General features: G+C 44.5%; 1 protein-coding gene and 1 long non-coding RNA gene across 2 annotated transcripts in view; both read right to left on the reverse strand.

The window, feature by feature from the left end:
• The window catches only part of GABRR1 (gamma-aminobutyric acid type A receptor subunit rho1), a 41,150-nt gene extending 26,251 nt beyond the window's left edge, over window positions 1–14,899 (reverse strand). Inside the window, exon 1 of the mRNA XM_057738439.1 lies at window positions 14,778–14,899. Coding sequence (XP_057594422.1) covers window positions 14,778–14,899 — 122 coding nt within the window. The remainder of the gene's footprint in view (window positions 1–14,777) is intronic.
• The window catches only part of LOC130855224 (uncharacterized), a 190,385-nt gene that overhangs the window by 166,633 nt on the left and 6,320 nt on the right, over window positions 1–17,432 (reverse strand). The gene's annotated exons all lie outside the window — the stretch shown is intronic.

A 17,432-nucleotide genomic window follows, 5' to 3' on the forward strand; every position in this document is an offset into this window, starting at 1 on the left:
GAAAATAGATTTAAGCATAAAGGAGAGGTTGAAAACCACTAAGAAATAAACTGTTCCGTCCTGAGCACATCCTTACAGTCCTGAGAGAGAAACACTAACTTGCTTAACTCAAGTTACAATATATCTTGAAATATTTTTCATGTCATCAGCATCTTTTTATCAGCTGAGGTATGATTATGTACCTTGACGTGTGAGACACGTCAAGCGAAAAATAAGAATAACTAACACTGCCTGAGTGCTACCTGTCTGCCAGTTACCGTGCTAACTATATCAGGTGCGTTAACCAGGGTTGGCGCTCCTGACAACTCTGTGAGCTGGGCCCTGCCATTGTCCCCATTTTATACATGAGGAAACTAAGACATAGATCGTTTGAATAACTTGTAAAAGTGAAGGAACCAGGAGTCAACCCCAGAGGCTCTGGCTCTGAGGGTGGGAGGCCAGGTTGGCCACAGTGTCTTGGAAAATCTTGCTCCCATTGCCCGGAATTTGGGTGAGGTGTGGAAAGTCCAAGCTTACCTCTCCCCTCACAGAGAAGCCAGCACGGACCTTGCACAAAACTGGTGCCCACTCACTGATTAAATGAGTGCATTTATTGAATGAGTCCCTGGAAAGTTATGAAGAAGGAATTGACATGTCCCAAGTTATGATGATATAGGATGACATTTTAGACAACTTTTTGGACTGAACAGGGGGTGCATGTTTTTTGAACATCTCTTGATATTTTTATTCTTTCTTCTTGGAGAGAATGAAAAGTTCTGACCTATGGTTCTTCTTGATGTTTCCTTTTTTTTTTTTTTTTAAGTGTACAATTTGGGACTTCCCCAGTGGCGCAATAGTTAAGAATCCACCTACCAATACAGGGGACGCTGGTTTGATCTCTGGGCCGGGAAGATCCCACATGCCGCAGAGCAACTAAGCCTGTGCGCCTAGAGCCCGTGCTCCGCAACAAGAGAAGCCACCACAATGAGAAGACCATATATCACACTCGCCCCCCACTCTCCACAACTAGAGAAAGCCGGCACACAGCAACGAAGACCCAATGCAGCCACAAAATAACTCAGTAAATAAATAAAGTGTACAATTTGATTTTTTTTTCTTATTAGTCGTCTATTTTTATACATGTTAATGTATATATGGCAATCCCAATCTCCCAATTCATCCCACCCCAACACCCACCCCTGGCTTTCCACCTTTGGTCTTGATGTTTCCTTGCTATAGTGCCTCATCAGTTTGTATGTGGATGATGTTTTCTCATCACAGAAGTTAAAGAGAGCAGGGATGGGGTCTGTGAGGAGCAAGGTATCTGCCAGAAGGCTCCTTCAGCCAATAGCAGAGCACTTAATAAGTTATATTTCACTTTGCTGATTATTTCACCTCTGAGAAGACAGAGAACTTAATTTTGACAAGGAAGCAGGAACTAGCTAACGAACCATATGACCCAGCAATCCCACCCCTGGGCATATATTCAAAAACACAAAAACACTAATTCAAAAAGATACATGCACCCTAATGTTCATAGCAGCACTGTTCACAATAGCCAAGACATGGAAGCAACCTTAGTGCCCGTCAACAGAGGAAAGGATAGAATGGATAAAGAAGATGTGGTCTATGTATACAACAGAATAGCACTCAGCCATAAAAAAGAATGAACTAATGCCATCTTGCCGTGACATGGATGGCATCGGAGGGTATTACACTTAGCAATATATCAGATGAAGGAAGAAAAATACTTATGATATCACTTATATGTGGAATCTAAAAAATAAAACAAACTGGTGAATATAACAAAAAAGAAACAGACTCACAGATATAGAGAGCAAACTAGTGGTTCCCAGTGGGGAGAGGAAAGGGAGGAGAGGCAAGATTGGGGTGGGGGGGGGGACATGGCCTGCGGGGCCCAGGGATGGCGGGAGGGGTTCGGCAGGACCGGAGACCCCCTCAGCCTCTGCCTGGTGGGGGCGGCCTCTGGTCCTCGCGACCAAACAGGGTCTGGGGACCCCCTGATGGCAGACTGAAAGGAAGTCAATGAAAAGCTGAAGGAAGAGAAGCTTAGTACCACCATTTCTGGAGACGATAACAGCAAACACTGCCAGGCACTTTTCTAAGTGATCTGTATCTTTCACTTTGGGGAAGAAAAACCAAGGACGTTGAATGGAGTTCTCCATCCACCGCCCACCCCCATCTTTAAGGCAGAGATTGGTCACGTTGCATTGAATCTGTGTGCAGAAGAATCTGGTTTGTTTAATCATTCCATAGCCACTTTTGGAAACCGGCATTATATATAACTTTGTGTCATATGCACTTATCAACTGCATCTTGAGGTTTATAGTGGGAGAAGAATGGGTCATTGACCTCAGAAGTTGAGGTAATACACTTCACAGAGGCGAAAAATTGAAACAAGTACAACAGGACTCGGCGTTATTATGAAGTTAAAGTTAGTCGTTACCAAGAAGGAATCTCGATGTTCTGTCTAGAGCTGTTTGGGAAGGAACCAATGGCTACCAGTGGCAGGTACTTCTTGCAGGAGAAAATAGGATGTAAGGAAACGTGGGAAGAGAAGAGGGAAGAATTGAGCATTGTGAATAGTTATGGACTAGAGACCTTTTGGAGCCAAAAGGAGACAGTCTTGAGTCTTTGTTATGGGTTGGAAATACCAAGTAAAGAATTAGTGTATGATGCTGGAAACTTGTAGAGAGAAATTGCTCATGACTGAAAGGACTAAAACAGATGTATCTTTCAAGTTCTCATCTAGAAAATGACTGTGAAGAAAACGATGGGTCCAGAAGACCAGTGGAAAACTCCCTAGGAGAGAGCCGTAGAAAATGTATACCTCAGAAGAGAGGTACGATCAGAGAACTCAGAAAAGGAAAACATACCATATATGCCCTCAGAAGGGTAAAAACATTTTTATTCATTTCCATGAGATTACTCAAATAGATGATCACATATACCAGTGCCTTGAACGTGAGCAAAACTTCTGTAAGAATTTAGCTCTTATTATGTGTGAGAGAACCCACACCGGGGAGAAACTTTATAGATGTGATATGTGTGAGAAAACCTTCATCCAAAGCTCAGGTCTTATTTCACACCAGAGGATACACAACTATGAGAAACCTTATAAATGTAGCATATGTGAGAAGAGCTTTTGGCAACACTTAGCCCTTTCAGGACACCAGAGAACACATGCAGGTAAAAAATTCTATACATGTGATATTTGTGGCAAGAATTTTGATCAGAGCTCTGATCTACTTGTCCACCAGCGAAGCCATACAGGTGAGAAACCATATCTATGCAGTGAGTGTGACAAATGCTTCAGCCGAGGTACAAACCTCATAAGGCACTGAAGAACTCACACAGGTGAGAAACCATTTAAGTGTCTGGAGTGTGAAAAAGCTTTTAGTGGGAAATCAGATCTTATCAGCCACCAGAGAACTCATACTGGTGAAAGGCCCTACAACTGTAATAAAAGTGTGAGAAAAGTTACTGACACCATTCAGCCTTCATTGTCCATAAAAGATTTCATACTGGGGAGAAGCTGTATAAGTGTAGGGCCTGTGAGAAATGCTTTGGCCAGAAATCTGACCTTATTGTACACCAGAGGGTCCACACGAGTGAGAAGCCATATAAATGCTTGGAATATATAAGAAATTTTACTCGGGGTGCCAACCTAATCAGGCACCAGGCAACTCACACTTTGAATATGAGAAAAGTTTCCACTGTAGCTCAGACCTTATTGTGCATCAAAGAATTCACATGGACGAGAAACCACATCAGTGGTCTGCATGTGAGAGTGGCTTCCTCCTGGGCATGGACTTTGTCGCCCAACAGAAAATGAGAACTCAGACAGAGGAGCGGCATTATAAATACAGTGTCTGTGATAAAAGCTTTCACCAGAGCTCAGCCCTTCTGCAACATCAGACAGTCCTCATCGGCGAAAAGCCATATATCTGTAATGTGGGTGAAAATGGTCGTGAGCTCAGCCCTCCCCATGCATCAGAAGCCTCACAAATGTCTTGGCCAGACAAGAAGTTATAATACCATAAAAAATGTATTTACAATGTAAGAGAACTCATTAAGATGAAGAACTCTAGGCAAATCTCAGACTTTCCTCACAGCTCAGACTTCATTGGGGACCAGAGCATCTGCAGCTGTAGGAAGTTGAGAAATGGTTTGCCCAGGAGCCGTCCTTACAGAACCTAATCAACCACTCCAATGAGAAACCTTACAAATGCCCTGAGTTTTGGAAAACCTTTAGTCCAAGCTCATATCTGATCACCCACAAGAGGATTCATACAGGTGGGAAAACTTTCAAATTCGGTGAATGTGAGAAAGCTTTCTAGCAATGCTCACCTCTCCTCATTCCAAGAGAGTTCACATTGGAGGACAACATTTTTAATGCCCTGTGTCAGCAGTGCTTCAGACAGCATGCACATGTCATTGGACGTCGGTAGCCCCACTGGGGAGAAACCCCAACAAGTGTGAAAAAAGCTTCTAACAGAACTATGACTTTCTTACCTATCAGAGAAGCCATACAGGTGAAAATGTGTATATTTGCCTTGCATGTGGTGAACGCATTAGGTGGAGAGCCTTCTTGGGTTGCACCTCCCCCCAAGAAAAACAATCTAAGGAAAGACCTTACGAACTCTCTGAATGAGAAAAGCTTCCATCAGTGATCAATTCTTTTGGTACACCAGGGAACTCACATAAGTGAAAAACCCTATAAATAACCTTGAGTCTGAGAAAAAGCCTTGCAGGAAATCCCTACCTTATTGGGCCCCAAAGAACCTACTCTGCAGATAATGTTGTTCTAGTAAGAGATCTATCTATGGACTGTGTACATTTAATAGGTATGAGAAGAACTGGTCTCATAGTTAGTTGACCCATGTAGTAGAGATGACTTTTAATGGAGTCGATATGTAAACAGTTTTTTAGATACCCAGAAACTTGTTCTGGGAGGAGTTAGGGCAGGTCAGAGTAGGCCTGATGGGTAGCTCAGGTAAAGATGCTTTTTTTTATCTGAACCACTTAATGATTACTTTACTTTCAGTTTTTAAAATTTGGAACTCCAATAAAGGAAAGGACTGTAACCTTAAAAAAAAAAAAAAGATTGGGGTAGGGGATTAAAAGGTACAACTACTGTGTATAAAATAAATAAACTACAAGTATATATTGTACAACACAGGGACTATAGCCAATATTTTATAATAACTATAAATTGGGTGTAACCTTTAAAAATTGTGAATCACTACAGTACACGTGTAACTTATTTAATATTGTGCATCAACTATACTTCAATTTTTTAAAATCCGAAAGAAAGAAAGAGAAAGAAAGAAAGAAAGAAAGAAAGAAAGAAAGAAAGAAAGAAAGAAAGAAAGAAAGAAAGAAAGAAAGAAAGGAAGGAAGGAAGGAAAAAAGAAAGAACTTGCTAATGAAACATTCTTCCTTTCTTGACATGTGAATAGCCAAGGAGAGAAATCCTGCATGTGGTCTAAATCACCTGGATGTCATCCTCATCTCCTCCCTCCTTCACACCCTCATCCCAGGCCATGAAGAACAGTTAACACATGTGCAGCCCTAGCTCTACTGCTTGGAGGTGACTCTGCTCACAGGGCCGCCCTGTGGGAACAGGCCAGCTGGGGTCCCGCCCACCCCAGGCACTGCACTCAGCCAGTCCTGGCTGAACCTCCTCCGCACAGTCTCTCTGCACGTCTAGGCCTCTCCGTTCCCACTCCCTCTGCACCATCATCTCTCCCATGGGAGGCAGCATGCTTCTTCGCCCTACTGGTCTCATCCTACTCTAATCCAACCATCACACCCAACACCATGGCATGGAAATCACAACCAGGCCACTTCTGCTCTTAAAACCCTTCCCCCTCAGAGTGAAATCTATAGAACTTGGGCATACAAGGCCCATAATAAGCCTCCTGCCCACTACCCCAGCCTCAGCTCCCACCCTGCCCCCCTCTTCTTGCAGCTACCAATTAGCCCCATGCCTTTGCTCCTTCTGTCCCATCTGTCTGGAAGGTCCTTTCCACCATTCTTTGTACGATGTACCCATTCTTACCTAGACGAGGCCTTGCACTCCCAGATCAACATCACCTCCTCTGGGAAGGATTCCTGGGCTTCCCTCCTTCCCACTGAAGTCAATACTTTCATTAGAAAGTGCTCCATCCTGTGTGGCTTTCTGATCATCCCACCCACTTCCCTGTGCACTCTGTGTTTGAAGGACTCTGTCTCATACATCTCTGTGGCCCCAGCTCCTAACAGTGTGCAGAGCTCAGGCTCTTCCAAGATATGTACAAAATATGGAAGGAGAAGCACAAACCCACAGGCATATTCCAAAAAGTTGAACAGGACCACAAGCAATGTGCCAAGAAGACCAAAGTGTAAATGAGACTCAAGAAAGGTGCGAAAGACATGCAGAATTCTTTACAGTTGTATTCTGAGCTAGGAGAGTCAGTAGAAGGAAATATACTGCTTGGACAAGATGGGAGAGTGCTAATAGACCATTACAATGAGGCAATGATTCGGCTAACAGAATCCAATTTTACTTTGATATTCTCCATCAAAGAGAATGGTCTTCAAATTGGGAAGGGAAGAGTGAAAAGAACTAGTTGCTGTCCTGCATGGCAAAAATGATAACCTAAGATAACCTCGCTCAGTGTTTCTCAGCCTTGATGATACACTGGGTTCACCTGAAGGGCTTAAAAACTCCCAGACCACACCCCATATCAGGGTGGAACCCAGCCATCAGCAGCTTTCAGACCTCCTCAGCCAACACAGAGAACCACTGCTCTAGCTTTTTTAATGGAACTCAAACCTACAGACCCAGGTGAATTACAGCTCAAGAAACTTAAAGATCCTGTAGCAGAGAAAAGCTGGAAAATAGGAGAGAAGCCAGAAAACTGGAGATGGAAGGATGCTTTCTTGAGACTCATGAAGAAGAAAAAAGAGTATCATGGAAACTGCTGAGGTTAAGTTCCAAGTTGATCCCTGGCCGTGTTCTAGAACTTTGATGACAAAGATGACTTGGGAACATTATTGGGTCCCATCATGTCAATAGGATATGAGTTTAGTGTGTTCAGACAGAGCAAGACACCCTAAAGTGGTCTCCTTTCCCTGGGCACGGCCTCCATGCTGGCAGATCAGGGAGCATCACTGGGTGATGTGTAGAGTATACTGTCCTCAAAGCAGAGCCACGCCCTCTGGGGTTCCTGGTGGATTAGGGTCTGCACTGGCATTTCCGGTCTGTGTCCATCATAGGATGGCATAAATGAGGCCCAGCAGCTTTATGGGTTTATGAGCTTTACAGTCAAAATTCTTTGACCTGCATTGGCCCACACGACCCTTACAATAACCCTGAGGTGACAGATAATTGACTCCACTCTACAGAAGGAGCAGATTTGAAGAGGTCCAGTGACTTGTCCAAAGTCATGGCCTGAGAATGTGGCAGTGCCAAGTCCTGGAGCCGGGCCCTCTTACTGTTTGAGCCTGACTTCCCACCACGGTCCCTCTGGCTTGGGAATTTGGTGATGGATTCTTGGGGTTGCCTGTAACTGTTCCTGCCCAAGCCAAAATGTCAAAGGAAATGCTCAAGGACATACATCCAGGCCTGCATCTTACCTTACAGGAACACACATTCGGGGCTCTGATGGTAAGCAGGGTTAGGGGTTAGGGAATGGGGTTGTTTTATATCAGTGACCAGGGAACGCCTCCTTGAGAGGGTGGCAACCAAGCAGAGGCCTGAGGGAGATGAGAGAACGACCTGCTGATGCTGGAAAAGAGTGGTCCAGGCAGAGGCACAGCCAAAGAAAGCCCGCCCGCAGCAACAAAGACCCAACACAGCCAAAGATAAACAAACAAATAAACAAAGCTCTGAATTTTCCCCACCTATTCTCTTTGTCAGAATTCTCAGGTTGTATTTTTTCCATATACTATAGAACATTCTACTTTCTAACTTGTAAAGCAATATCTGTCCCTAATACCACCCCCTTTATGAGCAACCTTAGTTTAGCGAACATATCCTATTCATGATGTACCTATATGGCTTTGTACCTTTTAGACTCGCAATAAATGTCTTATGAGTGGAATTCCCCTCGCTAGTTAAATATATCAGCTGTTAAACAAGACAAAACAAAGCGTATGTGCACCAAGGACTCAGCCTGCGATGCATTTGGGAATGAGAAGTTGCTGGGTGACTTCTGCGCCCAGTCCCCACCTCCCGCCATCTCATCTGAGGAAAGGGGAGGAGACAAGGTCTAGAACAGGAAGTAAGTAAAGGCTCACAAGGAGATCCCAATGTCACAGAAATCACAAGTTACAATCACTTGTTTGAAGTTAGTTGTCTTTAACGAGGCTGCTCATGGTATTGGAAGGGCCACTGACTTGGCACCATTCAGACTTCAACTTGAATCCCAGGGTGGCCACTAACTAGCTGTTAACCTTGGGCGGGTTACTCCGTCTTCCTGTTTCTCAGTTTCCCATAAAATGGGGGAATAATACTAACCTTATGGGACTAGCATAAGGATTAAACAAGAAAATTTTAGCTAGAACCACAAGGAATGGCTGATAGTCCACTGTTTCTGACGTGTCAAAACATTTTCGTATGGTTCAACCCCAATTTCCCATCCACGAATGCAACTTCCTGTTCTCATTTTATGGTGGTCAGAGGAGGGCCCAGGAAGTAGAGAAACGGGACTCGAAACTCTGAGGGTGTGCTGTGTGACCTGGCACGAGTTTCGTACCCGTCTGGGCCTTTCTCTCCTCATCTTTAAAAGGAGGGCCTTTCTCTGAGATTCTGACATTCTGTAAAAATTATTGGATTAAGGTGTGTCACCCCCACTGAACTGTCAGCACCTCACGGGGAGGAGTGAGGTGCGCTTTGCTCCCCGCTGCCTCCAGCGCCTGGAGCAGACTATCATCAACACACATTTGCTGCGTGTGTGAATGAATGAGTGACGTATGGGAACAGCAAGGGTTCACAGTCACTCATTTATTCATGCCCAACATTTCTTGAGCATCTAGCATTTATCAGACGTTGCACTCAAACCTGGGGAAACAAGGATAAAGGTGCTGGTTTTGCCCTCGTTATGAACTGAACTGTGTCGCACACATTCCCCCCACCCCCCCACCGCCAGTAATTCATATAGTCCCCGAACCCCCTGTGTGACCATATTTGGAGACGGGGCTGACAGGGGGGTAACTTAAGTTTACACAAGATCATGAGGGTGGGGCCCTGATCCAATAGGACTGGCGTCCTTATAAGAAGAGGAAGAGACACCTGGATTCTCCCCCCCAACCCCACTCCCAATCGAAGAGCACAGAGGATAGGCCATGTGAGGACACAGGGAGAAGGCAGCATCTGCAAGCCAGGAAGAGAGTCTTTACCAGAAACCAAATTTACCGGCATCCTGATCATGGCCTTCCAGCCTCCAGGACTATGAAAACATGAATGTCTGTTGTTTAAGTCACCTAGCCTGTGGTGTTTCGTTTGGCTACCCGAGCAGACAGCACAAAAGGGGCTCATAGTCTAGAAGCTGAGACAGACAAGGAAAAAGTGATACTGCTGGACTTCCCTGGTGGCTCAGTGGCTGGGAATCCACCTGCCAATGCAGGGGACATGGGTTCAAGCTCTGGTCCCAGGGGATCCCACATGCCTCGGAGCAGCTAAGCCTGTGCGCCAAAATTACTGAGCCTGCGCTCTAGAGCCCATGAGCCACAACTACTGAGCCCATGTGACACAACTACTGAAGCCCATATGCCTGGAGCCCGTGCTTTGCAACAAGAGATGCTACCGCAATGAGAAGCCCATGCACTGCAATGAAGAATAGCCCCCACTCACCACAACTGGAGAAAGCCTGCACGTAGCAACAAAGACCCAATGCAGCCAATAAATAAATAAACAAAAAATTAAATGAATTTTTTTTTTAAAAGCTGATAATCCTGAATGATTAGTCTTCTGAAATAGGACCGATCAGGAGCCGCGGATGCTCGGAAGAAAGTCACCTGAGACTTGAGAGGCAGGGGTGTGGGAGGGCCAAGGAAAGCTCCTCAAAGAAGGTGACATCCATCCTAAATACTGGAGGAGGAAAAGACGTGACCCAGAGGAAGAGGGCAGAGACGGCATCACGAGCACAGAAGCAGCACAGCAGGGGGTTGGGAAACCATCAGGAGGAGGGGTGGGTCACGGGGGAGAGAGAGAGAGAGAAGCACATAGTAGAGACTCAAAGTTCCAGCCAAATCTCTGGAGAATGAAGGGATGCGATGAAGAGAAAACATTACTAACTTACGAGAAAAACCACATTCCACGGTGTTTAGGGCAGTCAGAGAGACCCCGTCCATAAGCCAGACAGAGGCTTGCGCGTTGTCAGGACAGGATGTGACCGCAGTGCCTCGCGCATGATCCCTGCCTCCGTCCTCACCTCTGCCCTTCACCACCGGAACCGCTGGAATCTCCCCTCGCCTGCAAGCTCTTGCCTGTCTCTCCATCTCACCTTCTCTGGTCTCTGCCTTCCAGTTCACAGCCAGGTTTCTTGTAAAAGTAAACCACACTCACCCCATTTTCTCCTCTCCTCAACCCACCGCCACCCTTCTCTTCTCGCTGAGGTTGCTAGTGGCTCTTTGCACCGTACCTGGGGCTCACGTCGGAGCCCTCTATGTAACTGAGTTTTACCCAAGTGGGATCTGACCCTATTGATCACTCTCTCCTTCTGGAAACCCTTGACACCTCACTGGAACGCTTCTTTGGTCTGTAAGCCTCTTGCGGGTAGAGCCTGTATCTGATTCGGGCACTGATGAGGTACCCATGGCCCAGGGCAGTGCCTGCCCGGTAACAATCATCTGATAACCGTCCCATAGATGCTCCCTTTGCCTCCTTGACACCTCTCTTTTCCAGTGTTACACCTACTTCTCCGGTCTCTCATTTCCGACTTCTTTACTGAGTCCTCTTCCTCCACTGAGTCCTCTTCCTCCATCCTCTCCTTAAATGTGGCTCATCCCCAAGGCTCTGTTCTTTGTCTTGCTCTTATTTTATGCTACACACTGTCTTTGGGTCACCGCATCCACCACCACCTAGGAGGACTCTCTCTCTCTTTTTTAAGCTCTTTATTGGAATATAATTGCTTTACACTGTTGTGCTAGTTTTTGCAGTACAACAGAGTGAATCAGCTGTATTTATACATACATCCCTATATCCCCTCCCTCCTGAGACTCCCTCCCACCCTGCCTATTCCAGCCCTCTAAGTCATCACTCATCATCGAGTTGATCTCCCTGTGTTATGCAACAGCTTCCCACTAGCCATCTATTTTACATTTGGTAGTGTGTATATGTCAGTGCTGCTCTCTCACTTCATCCTGGCTTCCCCTTCACCCCACCCCCACCCCCCCACCCCTAGGAGGACTCTCTTTACAGCTGCATCTCCAGGCCCTAATTCTCTCCTGACCTGCAGACCTGGAGGCCTTCCTGTCGACTGGATGACCATCTCTTGGTATGTTGCAGGCACATCTAGGCCCACATGATCATACTGAACTCATCCTCTTTCTCCCCAAACTTGCTTCTCCTCCTGTTCTCCTTTCCCAGGCACCACCCTCTACCCAATTATACCTTCGAAACACCTGCTAGACTTTCACCCAATCTAAAGCTCTCATCCATCTTCCCCATCCCTGTTCATTTCATCCCACAAATATTATCCTAGTTCTGGCTCTCACCATCTCTCATCCAGCCTAAGGCAGAGACCCTTGGATGACTTTCTCTGTCCCCCTGGCAGCTGTCTTCCTGCCATCCTGCCACCAGTATCATTTCTCCAAAATGGAAATCAGCTGAAACTATTAGAGCCTCTCTACCTTCAGAGTCAATTTTGAATTCTTTAGAGTGACAGAGCAATATAACAATGGTACTTTACTTCTGATGGGATCAGTTTGCCCTCCTAGAGCTTGAGCCAGTATTTGTCCAGGGGTCAGTGGTGTAGACAGGCTAGATCTTCATTCTTCCAGAGAGGAGGGAGACCATAAGTATTGGTTAATTCTAGAAACATTGCCCAAGGCCCTGGCACTCTGATCTTTACCCAGCATGTTCTGTGAAGGTGGGTACCACCTGGATGTGCCTCCCAAGATCTTGGGACAAACACAGAAATTATTTGGCAGGGCAGAGACTAGAGTGAGGCAACCAAGGTGCAAAATATAAGGAGGCATTTACTCTTGGGTCGTGCAAGGCCCTATTCATTCATTCATTCATCCATCCATCCATTCATTCACTTTATTTATCTTTTGGGTGCACGTCACGTGTTGTGGAATCTTAGTTCCCTGACCAGGGATTGAACCCTCGGCAGTGAAAGCGTGGAGTCCTAACCATTGGACCGCCAGGAAATTCCCAAGGGCCTCTTTAAATTTTGCATCGTAGGCCACTCACTTCCCTCACCCCCATCCTGTGCTTGTGTTCACCTTGCTTTCAATGTCATTAGTATGAACCATGAAAAGAAGCCTAGACACAGATTAACAGCAGTTTATGAGATTAGAGTCTGGCTGAAATTAAGTGAGCCCTTTAAAAGTTTAGGCCACATAAAAATAAAACCCTGGCTGGGTTCACCATTCTGGAAAGCAATTCTGCCAGTTACATTGGAGATTTACATGTTCTTGTGTCATCTGACCCGGTACACTTCCAGGAGTCTATCCTAATTAAATAATCATGTATGTAGACAACTACCCTGATGTACAAAGATATTCATACAGAATATTTATAAAAACAAAGAGGAAGCAATGAAATGTCCGTGAATAGAGGAAGGTGCTTAAATGTTGGTCATTGTACGTATATTTGTAGGCATTACAGTGTGCCCATTCAAAGGATAATTCTATAGGCTTCCAATAAGTAAGTATTTGAAGATAAAATCATTTACATGCAATAAGATTACACAACTATACACATAGAATAATCCCAGACTAGTTAACATTCAATATATGCTCAGAAAAAAAAAAAAGATGGGAAGAAAATACACAAAAATGTTAACAAGGTCATTTCTAGGTTTGGGGATTATGGGTGATTTTTATATGTTGAGAAAAATTTTGTTCCTATGGTTTCTATTTATTTATTTATTTTAATTTATGTATTTATTTATTTATTGGCTGTGTTGGGTCTTCGTTGCTGCACACAGGCTTTTTCTAGTTGCCGTGAGCGGGGGCTGCTCTTCATTGTGATGCGTGGTCTCCTCATTGTGGTGGCTTCTCTTGTTCCGGAGCACAGGCTCTAGGTGTGTGGGCTTCAGTAGCTGCGGCACATGGGCTCAGTAGTTGTGGCACACGGGCTTAGTTGCTCTGAGGCACGTGGGATCTTCCTGGGGCAGGGATCGAACCCGTGTCCCCTGCATTGGCAGGTGGATTCTTAACCACTGCGCCATCTAAGAAGTCCCCTATGGTTTTTTTTAATGTAAATTTTTATTGAGATACAGATAACATACAATAAACTGCATCCCCTATGGTTTTTTCAATTATGGTCATATATGTCTTTCATAATAAAAAAATAAAGTTCTTTTAAGTAATTTTTTAAAGAAAATCTATTTTGCTCTCCGATTGCTCTTCTTCAATGGTATTTACTAACAGGGCGCCTCTCCAGCTCTGGCGTGGGAGAGAGGCTGAGAAGTTTTTGCTGACAACCAATAGGATTTACTGCTGTCATTGTTCTTAATCCTTGAGAGCACATTTGGTTCAGATCATCTCCATGGCTGCACTGCTCCACAAATCCCACCATTTGCCCAGCAGCTTCTGACTCGGACAGTAAGAGGACATATGGCTTGCACATGGCAGTCTCTGTCTGTGTCCAGCGCTCACCATGACCGCCGGATGTTTCAGCTCCTAGCTTTGCTGTGTTGCTACAACTGCTTGACACAAGTGCTGTGAGCCATAGCAGGCTGTTCCAGAGCCCACGTGTGGAGGGCTTTCTCAGACCCAGAGGGGGTCACTGATGAGCTAGACACCCAGCCCTCCCACTAGCCCCAAGCTAATCAAGAATGGCCTTGCTGCCTCCATCTCCTCATCAGTAAAGAGAGAGCAGGATGAGGGGAGTCTCCAAATATCCTACTTTATTGATGCATGTCGGGCAGACCTGCAGGTGTGTATTTCCATTACCAGTGCTGTCCCAGAGCCGCCCAGGTGAGGCTGATGCCAAAGGGACGGTCTGGCTCTGTCTAAGCGCCCTCCGCAGGCTGGTACAGCCAGGGCAGCACGTACCTCTTTGGCAACCAGCAGCAGCTGGTCCCCAGGCCAGTTCATCCCTGCACCCTCCCCATTTACTAGTGCGGACAACCTAATCATCCTCCTAGCCACACAGCTTGAAGAAAGCTGTTTTGTTCTCTTTTAAAAGATTTTAAAAGGGGCCTCCACATCTAGCAGAAATAATTAGAACCCACAGAATCATTCTCACTGATCAGAGGTCCCATGGGTTATTTGAAAATTCTCAGACTTGCTCCAACCTAGGATGTAAACTTCAAATAATCTCCCATATTTTTTTTATGTGCGTATGTTCTTTTTTTTCAGAATCTGTCTTTCACCCAGAACAATTCCTGAGACTGAAGAACATGCAATGATAGCACTATATTGAATCTAGCATCATTTAAAAAGAAAGCATAATTCTAACTTCCTAAAAGGGAGGGTGTGGGTGAGCAGGAAAACAAAGGGAAATAGAGGGAAAAGGTATTCACCATATACTGGAAATTATTCTAGAACAAAACCAGAAGCTCACTTTACACACTTTCTTCCCCTAAATCCTCCTTCCCGAAAAGTCCACTCACCTGCCTTTTTTCGACATCTCCCGTACGTCTCTTTTTCGCCAGTGCACTCTGCTTTCAGTAGCCAAAACCCATCCCCACCACAAAAGGAAGACGCTGACTTTCATATTCTGGACAGCCAACATGGGTTTCCAAATCCAAACAGTTTGCTCAAGAAACAGCAAAAAAGGAAAAGGATGTTCTTTTTCTCTCTTAAGACATTATTGGTCTGTTCATTATTAGAAAGATGTTTACTCATGCAAAAAAAAAAAAAATCAAACCACGGTCTGTAATCTGGAGAGCAGGAGAAAGCAATTTCCACTAAACCTATAAATCCTCCTACGTCAGATGTCAGGGATTTTCTAAACTGAGGTTGAAGTCCTGTGTCCCTGTTGGACAATTATTTTGGCTGGTAAACGAATTCATTGCCTGACATGGTGAATACATTTGTAAAGGTCTGTATTTTCTGTTCCAACGAATAGAAGGAAGTGAAAACGAACCAAAGCAATTTCCAAGACGAGAAATGCCTGAGATGCTGAACTGCTTCTTATGCCCTGAAAATGAGTTCTTCCCTGCATCCATTTTAAGCTTTTAGCCATTATTATTTGCTTTAGCTGAGGGCTGGATTTAGACAGTTCCCTGCCCCCACTCCTTTCTCTGGCTGAATCTGTGGAAACTCAGGGCTCTGTACCTGGGCTGGTTGTCTATTTGGCTGAAGTTGGGAAGGCGTGGGGAATGGAGGCTTTTGGGGGGGCGGGGGGGGAGTCTTTGTTTTTTGCACAGCAAACTGAAATTTTCTTGTCAGTTGTACTGTTCATATCATGGACCTCATCAGACGTCCCACGTTTGGAAAATACCAGTGATACATGAACAATAGCGATTAAGTCTGTGTTATCTATTGTTAAAAACCACACAACAGGCCCAAAATGGAGTTGCTTATGCTAAGTTGCTTAAGCAACTCATCACCAAAATGTGAGAGCTTCGTTAGTTTCAGCTCTCCCAGAAGTGGAATCTTAAACCAGTTAATGAGGTGTCGCTTGACAAGCACTAGTTAGGTAATCTGCCTGGTAGACCACTGCCATCCCCTAAAGGGAAGTAACTTTGCAATAACCAACCTGCTTTTTATCTAGTGTTCCCGCTCCCATCTGCCTATAACAGTCTTTTATTTTGTGCAGCTCCTCGGAGCTCCTTTCTATCTGCTTGATTCGTGAATAGTTCAGTAAAATCAGTAAGATCTTCAAATTTTACTGTTTTGAATTTTGTTTTTTGACACTGTAGATAGTTTTTCTTTTCCTTTGATGCTTGATTAAACATGCTGCTATAATCTACAGGCCAGAGTTTGTATCTTCAACAAAGAAGGACAGTCTTACTGCCTTGTGGAAGAGGACAGGATGGGGTACTCCAAACTAATACTGTCAAAGCTTGGCTGACATGACTTGGATAACTTTCAGAGCACATTGGTGGATGGAGTCAGGATTTCTAGGATGCTTTATAGTTGAAAAGCAAACAGTTTCATCAAACTGCTAACCCAAAATACAACAGGACAAGAATTAATTACATTGGACGGAACAAATTGATGTGGGAAATTTTATTGAAGTTATTTGGAATATTGTTGATTTGCTTTAATGCTCTGTTTCCTGGATATGTAAGAAGCCCTTTCTCTTTCTCCTCATGCTATCTGTAATTCACAATAATTTTGTAAATTCTGCTGTTGTAAACCAAAGTGACCATTTAAAAATGATATGTGACTCACTGACACAATTCCCCTCCTCCTAATTCAGAAATTCTTACCCAATATCCTTACTTCCCATGGCAATATAGTGGCATGGGTTCATTAAGAATGCGTCTTCCTGGGGAGCTCCCTGGTTGCCTAGTGCTTAGAATTCTGGGTTTTTACCTGGCCTTTGATCAGGTTCAATCCCTGCTCCGGGAACTGACATCCCACAAGCCATGTGGCACAGCCAAAAAAAAAAAAAAAGTTTTCCCTTCACAGATATAGAGAACAAATAAGAGGTTATCAGTGGGGGGGGGGGGGGGGAGGGGCAAAATAGGGGTGGGAGTGAGAATGGGAGGTACAAACTATTGGGTATAAGATCGGTTCAAGGATGTATTATACAAAGTGGGGAACAGAGCCAATATTTTGTAATAACTATAAATGGAAAGTAACCTTTAAAATTATATTAAAAAATTTTTAATTAAAAATCAAAAAATAAAAAAAAATCAGGAAAAAAAAAGAATATGTCTTCCTTTTGCCAGGATGTAATTGGAAGAATCAATTATGCAATCAAGGCCTTGTCTAGAATGTCATAGTTGAGAATGTTGCTCAGTTAGCTAGGTGAGACAAACCGTTTTAAAGAACAAATTTTGGCTGTACTTATGAAGCCAATGGCTGCAACACCTCCTAGGAAAAGTGGCCTGTCTGTAGGGACCAGTTTATAGCATCACAGGTAGCAAGGAAGGTCACTTCCAAGCAGGCCTTTGGGGTAGTTTTTGAAACTTCAGGAAAAGAGAAATTCACCTGAATGTATAGGTACTGCAGGTACCTATCTTAAACCTAGAACAGTTCTTCTGGCTGGTTTAAGAATTAAATTGACATGAGACAGATTAACAGGAAAAAATCAAACAAAAGTTTAATAACATGTATACATGGGGGAGACCCAGGAAAACGGAGTGAGTCAC

This window comes from Hippopotamus amphibius, chromosome 6 (assembly GCF_030028045.1).
Source record: "Hippopotamus amphibius kiboko isolate mHipAmp2 chromosome 6, mHipAmp2.hap2, whole genome shotgun sequence".
NCBI lineage: Eukaryota > Metazoa > Chordata > Mammalia > Artiodactyla > Hippopotamidae > Hippopotamus > Hippopotamus amphibius.